At 42.2% G+C, this 10,573-nt stretch overlaps 1 protein-coding gene across 1 annotated transcript; it reads left to right on the top strand.

Annotated features, from left to right (window-relative positions):
- The first annotated feature begins 167 nt into the window (after positions 1 to 167).
- Positions 168 to 8,331, top strand: LOC307260881 (uncharacterized protein). The gene is made up of 8 exons (XM_080041245.1): positions 168 to 188; positions 840 to 1,018; positions 1,826 to 2,010; positions 2,910 to 3,080; positions 3,185 to 3,294; positions 3,418 to 3,678; positions 3,788 to 4,014; positions 4,432 to 8,331. Exons 2-8 carry the CDS (start codon positions 840 to 842, stop codon positions 4,904 to 4,906), a joined length of 1,608 nt encoding a protein of 535 aa, XP_079897371.1. The 5' UTR covers positions 168 to 188; the 3' UTR covers positions 4,907 to 8,331.
- The last annotated feature ends 2,242 nt before the right edge of the window (positions 8,332 to 10,573 follow it).

Genomic DNA, 10,573 nt, shown 5'->3' with positions numbered 1-10,573 from the left:
ATGTTTCTGTAAATATATGCATGTCACCGTTAGTTGACATGGTTTGAGAGCAATACACGTTGATCATAGACTGTGCATAGAGAAGTTGGTGAACCATCTTTCTTCTCCCCTAGGCGCCAGCAGCTGGCGCTCCTCAAGAAGCAGGGACCGGATGTGAGGTTGGTAATTCAGCTCCGGGACCGCGTTGGGTAAGAAGTCTGAATAGCTGCTATGCCCACAATAATTCATGCTTTTCCGCCTTGATTTACTTTATTAAGAAAACACCACATGATGAATAGTAGCCAATTTATAATGTTGTTTGATTTGACCAGTAACGTATCTCTAGCTTAAGTAAACATTTAAAAACACTACGATACAGCTACGATTAGCTCGTTAGCTTAGCCGCCGTTCGCTAGCTAGAGCGTTAATGTTTGCGTTTAACAAAATGGCCAGAAGTGTCAGTAGTTTTTTCTAGTTTTCGGTCGGTTGTGTAACTGAGCTCACACCATAACCTATAACAAATGTATGTCACATGTTATGAGTGTCTGTCTTGCTATAGCTACTTTTCCCAGCAGGTATATAGTCTTATGTTCCTTGGAACAATTTTCGCCGCGAAAGTGAATGGTTTAATTAGCTTAGCGTAGCTTAGCTTAGCTCACACTGCCCAACGTCAGTTTGTCACCATGTCACTTTAATTTATCTCCATTCATCCATCTGTATGGTTCATTTATGTATCATATTAAGCCAAATAAAATCACCAATGACCTGTCCATTTGTTGATACACTAAGAGCATTGAGCATGAGCCAACGTATATGACTACTAATGGCAAGTCTCCCGTTTATTTTGTATTTATTTGCAGATGTTTGTTGATACAGAGATGAGCGGTGATCACGTGAAGTTGTTTGTGGGAAACCTTCCTTTAGATGCAACTCAAGACGAGCTGAACAAGCTCTTTTCTCCATATGGAGAGATCAACACCTGCTCTCTGCTCAGACAGTATGCCTTCGTTACACTGAGGGGAGAGGGGGCGGCAGACAGGTATGAATCGCTTTATTACCGCTAAGATATTATAAATGGTTCGATTTTTTTATCCCAATATTTATTCTTCAAGTAGCACAGTCAAACTTGTTGTATGGTCATACCGGTACTTCTTAATTCCCCCACCTCAGTCCTATGCATCCTATTGACAAATGGCAAACATAGACACAAAACTGAACACACACAGATACATTGACCACCCGCACAAAACAAAAAACACCAACAAACAACTTAAAATGCAACAATAATAATGAATAATTCTTCGTCTGGAAGAAAAGGCTTGTGCCAGTGCTGCTTAGTATTAATGTGAATGGCACATTTTACATACCGGTGTAATTGACATTTCCTTCATATCCTTTAACAAATTAAATAAAAAATAACTACCTCTAACTGTTTTAATTAGGCTATATTGTACTTTCACCCATTTCATTTTAATTGCAGCCATTCTACATCACTGTCTAAATGTTTCAATAGTTATTTTTCTCTTTATTAGTTGTTTTGTTTTTGCATAGTATATTGTGTATGTATTGTGGTTTTTGCTTTGCATTTGTTTGACTCGATTGCAAATAAGGGACACCCCTTAATTGATCTCTCGAGTCTAAATAAAAGTTAAATGAAATGAAGACATTTCAAATGAAATCCAAAATCACTACTAAAACAAAGACACTGACAACATTTGGTATAATTACTTCTTATATTTCATGTTAATTTTTAACCACAGCAAATATGTTTGTAATATATATGTTGTTATCACCTACAGACACCACGATGATGACAAAGATAATTCTTTCTCTCTTTTTCCCAAAGGGCTATACGGAATCTTGATGGTAAAGAGTACAGAGGCCGGCCGCTGGTGGTGGAGGAGTCTCGAGCGCGCCCACCCAACTCCACCAAAGTGTTTGTGGGGAACCTCAGCGCAACGTGTTCAGCAGATGACTTGCACGGGCTGTTCTCAACTTTCGGAAGAGTTTTAGACTGTGATAAAGTCAAAGGTGAGTTAGAAAGAAAAGTATTGAATTAAAATGAGCTTGTTTTCATAAGTTCAGTATAAGGCAATATTAATAAGCTTGTCAGGTCACAATGTTCTTAAAGCTGGGAACACACCGCACTGGCCCCCTGTGGCGGTTGGCCGCGTGAACGCAGGAGGCTCGCCGCTTGGTCATATTGGGCCATATTCGCCGCCGGCCGCCACATCGAAGGCGGCGATTGACCGCGTGAACGCAAGAGGCTCGCCGCGTGATCATATTGGGCCATATATTCGTGACGCCGACGCCGAGATCAGACCCGTCACACTTACGGTGCAACAACAACAATAACATGGTCCAGCTGTGCCAAAAAATACAGATGTAGGTTCACTGTGTAACCAGCGGCAGTCATGTCACAAATATCATTAAAACAGCATGAAGACGCACCCCGATCGCAAATACACACATATTAATAGTAATTCAGCAACATACTAAACACAATAACAAAATCAGTGTGTGCTCAGCTGCTAAAATAAAGGCAGACATCAGCCTACCTGAAAGTGAAAGTGTGCCGGCTGACGGAGGGCAACACCGGTGCTTCGCTGTACTATATTGGAATTCCACACGGACACTGCCAAATAATTTCATCTTCTGCGTTCGCCGCACATGTTGGCCGCGCCGCAAATGGCAGCGCCTTCGATTCACGCGCTTCGATGAGGCGCAAGCGCCCGCCGCTGGACGCCGAGTCTTGGGTGGACGCGCGGCCACGCGCTAGTACATTGACTTTGTATGTAATCTCGCCACGCCACAGTGCGGTGTGTTCGCAGCTTTAAGAATTTGGATTTGATAACGCTTAGCCAAAAAATTAAAATGTGTGATTGAATCAATGTCTCATGCTAACAGTGACTTTCCTGTCTACTCTACAGCCAGATTGTGCTCAAATGTCGGCTATGCATTTGTGCATATGGAGCGGAAAGAGGAGGCCGTCGTGGCTATTGATGCGCTCAATGGGACCATGTTCAAGGGTCGTCAGTTGGCCGTAGAGCTGTCCAAAGCCCAACCTCTGATCAACCAACTTGCTTCAGCAAACAGTGGAGGTAGAATGACGGATTCAATAGTTTTTTAAAGGGTGTTTTGCATATAATGGAGTGCCCAAAAACGACTCATTCTCATCATGTTTTCTGCTTCCTTCTTCATGCAGGAGGCAGGGAGGGTCTTCTTCCGAGACCCCCTCCATCACTAGAGCATCACCAGAGTCAAGCAGCCGTCTTAGCTGCAGCTGCAGCAGCCGCGGCTGGGCTACCCATACAAGTGAGTTCATTTTCCAGCAGGGCATCCACTGAATTGGGAAACCTCTAGTTTATCTCTAAACACTGACTCAGCGTACAGGCACCAGACTTCCTGACCATTTTTGTCTCTCATCTGTCTTTGCAGGTTCAACAAAGTGTCCATAACTCATTCTACAACACAACAACCTTTGACCCCACCTACGCCGCTCTGAAGGGGATTACCAGCTCTAAAGGTGCAGACGGGGTGATATACGGTGCTCTTGCCAGTCAGGTGTATGGAACGTGTGCTGACCAGGTGTATCATGATATGTCCAATCACAATGAAGTAGTAGAGTCACAGTCCGGACCAGATCCAACAACGCTTTTCGAGGCAGCAAGAGCCAAGTTCTTTCAGGAGGGACAGAAGGTCATTTAACATCTATTTATTTGAGTAAAACTGTATGTAAGTTCTTCTGTGTATGTTTTTGTGTTTTACCTTTTTCCATGTATATTCACTGATATATTTTGAATGAAAGGTTCTGGCAGAGCAGCATGTAGGGAGAAAGGGAGCGCATGCGGATAGCGATCGGGATCGCAGCCCAATCAGAGGAAGCCGGGCCCCCCTCCTCCCTGACCCCACTCCGGGTTCCTTCGCTCAGATACGACCCAAACGTCGCGCCCTGCTGCCGACCCCACCTGGAGCATCTGAAGAACCCACGCCCGCCGCCACCAACACACCTGAAGGGTCAGATGCTATGGCTAGGTACACATAACGCATCCTAATATTGGCTAGGAGCAGATGGGAAATAAGCATGTTAAAGGTGGTGTCAGCGATTCTGTAGAATGCTAAATCTGTGAATATCTCCTCATTGTCCTCTCTACCTTCACCTGTCCGTAAATGGGTGTGTTGCTAGCTATGATGGAACCCCTTTGTTTACATAACTGTCAGTGCCTAGGCTGTGTATTAACACAACTTTTTGTTTTCAATACACACAGAATAGACCGGTTGAGCAGACGTGAGGAGATATGAATAGATTTTCTTTTTGTATAAAAAGTGATATAGACAAAAAATCAATAGCTGACTCCATCTTTAACACTACTTCCACTTGTACATATAATTACAAAACATATGATTTATGATTTTTAGACTTATTTTTACTTTTATTCTGCTCCACTCCAGGTCTTACTCGGAGTACTACCAGCAAATGCAACAGTACCAACAGTACCAACAGCAGTACCAGCAACAGTACCAGTACCTCCAGTATGCTTACACCAATCCTCCTCCCCCACCCCCTCCGCCTCCACCTGCCAACACACAGGCCTCCACCACGGCCACTGCCCCCCCGGGGACGTACTCTGCCCCCCCGACATATGGTGCGCCGGTGAGCTACCCGCCACCCGGGACCTACGACCCCTCTGGAAGTTACAACGCCTCGTCTGGGAACTACAACCCATCATCTGGGAACTACAACTCCTCGTCGGAAAGCTACGGAGGAGGCTACGGGCCGCCGGGAGCATACGATTCGTCAGGAGCTTACGCAGCCGCGGGAGGCTACTCCACATCCACACCGTATGAGCAGACAGCCGCACACGGGCAACCCATGCCCCAGCGCCATGATTACCCTTACCACACGCCAGAACCCCCTTATCGATAGTCCCACCACTCCCCAAACACTCCTTCCACACTGCAGATGTGTGTGTGCGTGTGTGACTGTGTGCATGTGTATTTACATAAGGGACAGTTTAAAGAGGAAAATGTAGAGAGGGAGCAAGGTTGTAACTCGAGTGTGCTTTTAAATCTGAAGCAGCTCCCCTACCCCCCTTTTTCCATCTTAACTGAGTCGCTAACTAGGTTGCCTGTCAGTTCGTGACTGTTGAGTTCAGTTGGTGGTTTTAAGTTAACAGGGTCTTTGGACAAGTGGAGATAATGAGAAGGATCATATTGGAAATATTGTCAAGCATTTACAGTTTCTATTAGATGTTATAAGACACAGCTGGTTCCCGTTTGAATGTTAAAGATGCTGAGATGTTACCTGGTACAACGTTAACATTGATCTTAAAAAAGAAGCATTGTGTTGCTGGTTTGAGGCCCTTTAATAGACTCTACAAGAAATAGGGATTTCCTTTCAAAACTCCGTAGCAAAATGCACAGCATCAGCCCACATTTCAGGTGTAACTCAAATGAATAATACAATTTTAAAAAACGGTTATTTTGGAAGTTTGTGACAGAACATTGTGCAGTATGTAACATGCCTCTGTTTGAATTCAGCTGCATTGACCCTTTGGTTGTTAGCAAGTCAAGCCATTTAACTGCCTAATTGGTGATACATTTGGAATACAAGAGAACCGCAAACGTGAAGTTAAATGGGGTTTGAGCGGTGCATCGGACAGGTTGTTGTTGTTGTTGTTGTTGCCTTCACTTGAGAACCTTTTTTGTAAAGATTTAGAATGTTAATTGACCAGATTGTTTTGTAAAAATGCTTCTGGCTGTTTTACTGGGCTGACAGGTTTAGTGCTTAATCAGGCAATTCACACTTAAAGTGATGACAACTCATATTTTCTAAATCCACAGATTTTTATGATTGTGTTTTACCTGCTGGCATTAAAGGCTTTCCTGAGCCGACTTGTTGATTTTAGGGTGAAATTAGTGACAACAGAACAAAGTAAATTAGCCCTTACCGGCCTTTCTGTTTCACTCGAGTGTTTGTTTGACTTATGACCGATAGTACCAGTTTGTGTGACTGTGCGTGCTTGAAGTTGAATAGTTATGAGGGACAGCCAAGTGTGAAATTTTGGGATGACTTTGATATCAACAGGGTTAAAATACAGCGATCACATTAGTACTGGGATGTTCTCCCGGAACAGTTAGACACCTTTTCTTGTATCCCAGAAAGAGGATCCCACTCTCAGGAATAAAATCTATCCTGTCAGAGTTTTTGGTCATAGGTTCGATGTTTGCCTCGAAGACATTAGAAAGGAACCTTTTTATAAGTAATGTCAGTCAAATTTATTTCTTTATGTTGCAACCTGTGTTCAAAGAAACAAAACAAATTTCAGGTAATTATCAGTTGAGCCCGTGTTTTTGATTTTTTCCAACTGAAGAAGAGTGTACACATTTTAATTTATAAAAGCCAAAAGAATGGCTGTACGCATTGTTTGGCCATTGATCAAATATCAGAGAATTTAACATTTCAAATTTGTTTTCCAACATTTTCTAGCATAGTCTCGTAAACTACCATAAATTTAGAACCCATTGTTGACTCGGATGAAAAGTTGAGCTTGTTTTCCTACCAGAAAAGGTACAATTGGTACACATGTAAATACCTAACACCTTATTTTAAACTGCAAAAGAAATGCCAGACAACATTTGTTTCGACGAGAAGAATATTGACTGTTAATATTAGGATAGCGATTGTATTTCTTAACAGATGGACAAGGGAAATACAGATTTAAATTTTTTTTTTCGAGTTATACCAGTCTGTTTAAGAGAACGTTAAGAGGCAACTTGTTTGTGTGGCAGGGGCTGGAAAGGATTACCGTAATGGAGTAGTTGTGTGGGCTTAACTAAATGTGCTAGGAAATCAGCCATTGTGTAAGAATATAAAGTACAGAATCAAAAAAAAATTGACAAAACAGGGATTCACCATTTGAGCTGAGAGCAGGTACAAAAGTGTTTTTGTTTTTTTTATGCAGTGCAGTGCCGTGTTGCTGATGTATATTGTTATTGACTGAATGGATATGAGGTGACAGTCTTTGCGCCACAGGTGAATATGAAGATTTTGAATTTGGCGAAAGCCGCGGATTTCTCGAGCAGCAGTGAGAAGGGCTGGTGATGACCTTTTCCTTTTCCCTCTTCTGATCTCACAAGAAACACACACTTCATTTAAACACACGGTTTCTGGCTTTGTCTCCATTCATATCACACCCAGATACATTTTTATATTTAGATGTATTTATTCTGGGTACATGGCACTACTGATTGCAGTCTACATGTGCAAATAATACTAATGCACACCTGATCCCTGGTACCTGTATTTACTTAACAGCAGTTGTTCCGTTCCAGATTGTACCACACACTAGTGTCTCATCTCATTTGGTTTTTCGGCTCCTCAGTTGGTAGTGCACTGTGACACATAGCCTCTCTAAATTTCCACATTATCACCTTCTCCATGTGAACTGTTAGTTGCATGCCTTGTTGTTGCTGCTGCTCCAGCCACCTTCTTCCTCTTGCTGATTATTGCAGCTAGAGTGGGAGGGAGCCAAACTGAGCCCTTTGCCCTGGACGTACGCCACACGCAGCTGTAGCGTGGGATGGGGAAAACAGCAGCGTTAGGCCTGAAAAAGCTGTGGACGATGGGGTGTCCCCCCACTAAGGTAAACACTCAGACCACACACTCCTGCCCCTCCCCAAACACAATCACATACACACATACTGACACACCTGTATCCATACATTCTATTCCTTACCCATCTTTAGGGATTTTTTTTCATCAGGATTTCAGATTTTTGGAAAGGGATCCCCCCCTCTTTTTTTAATGGCGGGGGGATTAACCATTTTTTCCTGATTTGATTTTCCTGATAATATCCCTACATTTTGTCCCTAAAGCAGACTCTACTCATACATTCCTGCTCCCAACATACTGACCCATCACGCACAAGATTTAGAGAACACAGTCTTTAAGTCTAAATCTGAACCCTTTCTGAAGCAGTCATGTTGTTAGTACATCCCGTATCTAAAAGCCTGTCGTTTAAGAGTAACAGGCAATCGAAGCCAGAGCTGGACGTGGGACATTTACATAGGATGGGTTGTTTATAGTTTTTGTAAACATGCCCCTGGGGCCACTTTGGGGTTAAGTGCCTTGCTTAAGAGCACATGGGTAGGCCCTTCATTTCAGAGTTGAATAACTTGGCTCAGGATCGGTTGCTGGTTCAACGCTCGACTCCCCTTCTCCCCCAAAATGACGATTTTTGATGCCACATTCACCTTGTATGAATGACAATGAACACGAATATTATAATTTTGTTTTAAATTACATTTTGTCCTATGTTCTTTGAAATGTTTAATTATCAATAAATGAATTTCAACTGAACTGTAACCTCTCTGTGGAAATATTTGAAGTGTCGCTCTCAGACCTGAGCTAAGGTACCGTCTAATTAACTTATTATTAATCTTTTACAGTGTTTGTGGGGGAGTCACCAAAAAACGTAGAGCTCTGCATCAGATGACGTTTTATTCCATTTTCTTCCAAAAACATCAACCTATGCTTTTCAAATAAAAACCAATAATTTGATAACAATCCAGACCTGTTGATAATTCAAACATTTTGTTATACAAAAAAAGGGAAATAGAAGAAATTGAAGGTATGGAACCTCACTCCCTGCTGACCTTTTTGTGGACACTGCTGGGTTTCATGCCCTCAGCAACATTAAACAGTTTACAGATGGACACTGGAGTACTGAATGAGTGTAGTAAATGCAGTATACATAATACTGAGGGTATACTGAGGTAATATGATGAGTAGACCTAGAGCCAATAGGTGACGCGTGAAACTGCATAGAATTATGCACCTTTCACCGGCATAACGACATGGAAATGCAGTTCTGCCCTGGTAACACGGAAGTCTGGTTTCCAGTCTCAAGAGTAGTCCATGAAGTAGCTTCAGTGATGAATACCATTTTGGAGTATCTGCACACACTTGAGTCAGGAGGTAATGAAAATACAAGACTACAACCAACCCATTGCTGTAAGTATATCTTAACTTCCTATGTCCTTTTTTGTACAGTTGGAGTGCAGGTCAAATTATTGTGTAAGCTTAATATTTCATAGGTACTAGTGTAGAAAACTCATATGAATCCCCTTTGTAGTCCATTTTTATTACACTTGTATGGAAAGATTAATGTAAGACAATAAGGTACTTGTGAACCGACTCATGTCTTTGAGCAGGTTTTCTAAAACCATTAAGTTAGAGAACTTGTCTGAAGAATCTTCTAGTTGTCCGTTTTAGCCTTTTGTTCCTCACATTGATTTAGCAGGGGAGAGGAAAATTAAGCAAGGTTGTATTCTTATTAATAAAACTCTGCTACAAAAAATAAAGTGTACAGAGGCATGACTGACATAACGTGGATACTAAAGACATTTTAGTCATCTGCACTTTTAACAGTGGGGTTAAGGACAATGTGATTGAAATCAGAGCCCCCTTGTCTGTACAATCTGTCCAGGTTTGCCAGACATATTCCTAAAATTAAGTTGAAGCTTCTTCAAAGCCTGGTTTCAGGAAACCAGTGCGTGCTTTAGAGGACAACTGGGAAAGAATACATCCAGTTGATGGCAACAGACAGGACAAGACTGGGCAAACACATTCAAAACACCACACAATATGGACCAGACCAAACACGAATTACAGTACTTTGACTCTCAATCCCAACCTTCCACGATGCTGCTGGCATAGTATGAAAAAGGAGCGAGCGTTTGAACACATGTATTGAAAATAGCAACGCTTTAATAAAGAGCGATTTTACAAGACTGCAATGTCTAGCTAGCGAGGTGATAACTGGCATTGACATTCATGGTGTTTTACAAAGATGCAGTTATGGTAACTGGGTTTGAAGTTTGATGGGTTACTTGCAAGTTGCATTTCTGCATGCGAGGCAGCCTTCAAACAGTTACGGACCCTACATTGTAAAACAGTTGATTATGAATGTCAATGAACGTTCATGTCGAAGAGGTAAGTAAAAAAATCTCATGGAGAAATTTCCTTGACATTTTCCAAACACACCGGTAAAGTGAGAGTTCACACAATGGTCATGCTTTTACCGGGCACACAAGCCAATAAAAAGACGACACTTAATCATGCAAAAAAAGACAGTTTCTTTGTCTCTAAAATTAAAAACAAAAAATCCTTTTGAGTTCTGATATCATCCATCCGTTGTGACCTTGAATAAGAAGAAGCTGCGCTTTGATGATGACTTTGGTGCAAAAAAATGTTCCTGTTTCGAAGAGGACAGACCCTGTCCTGTCCACTTCCTTGATGAAGACACTCTTGGTATAGACCAGTTGTGATAGTTTACCCTTGACCCTCCCCCAACCCCAGCCCATTTCTACCTCCAGATTGACACAAACATCACAAACATCAAACCAACCCACCCACCCACCCATCCCTGGATGATGACACCTTCAAAATACAACCATTCAAATACAGATATACAGCAATAATTTGTCCCACGTACAGTACGTCATCCAATGGGGCTTCGATCACTTTACAGAGGGAGCACGTCTAAAACACATGGAACAGCATTACCTATATACAGAGGACACAGTAACA

Source organism: Ammodytes marinus (assembly GCF_949987685.1).
Source record: "Ammodytes marinus genome assembly, chromosome: 14".
NCBI classification, from domain to species: Eukaryota; Metazoa; Chordata; class Actinopteri; order Uranoscopiformes; family Ammodytidae; genus Ammodytes; species Ammodytes marinus.
The sequence above is the reverse complement of the archived record's forward strand: the minus strand, read 5'-3'. Positions and strand labels throughout refer to the sequence as shown.

Excerpts from the sequence above, each read along its gene's own strand:
- LOC307260881 (XM_080041245.1), top strand. The coding sequence starts at position 840 with ATGTTTGTTGATACAGAGATGAGCGGTGATCACGTGAAGTTGTTTGTG. Across the intron at positions 3,081-3,184 it reads TGCTTCAGCAAACAGTGGAG|GAGGCAGGGAGGGTCTTCTT; the intron begins GTAGAATGACGG and ends TTCTTCATGCAG. Across the intron at positions 4,015-4,431 it reads GGGTCAGATGCTATGGCTAG|GTCTTACTCGGAGTACTACC; the intron begins GTACACATAACG and ends GCTCCACTCCAG.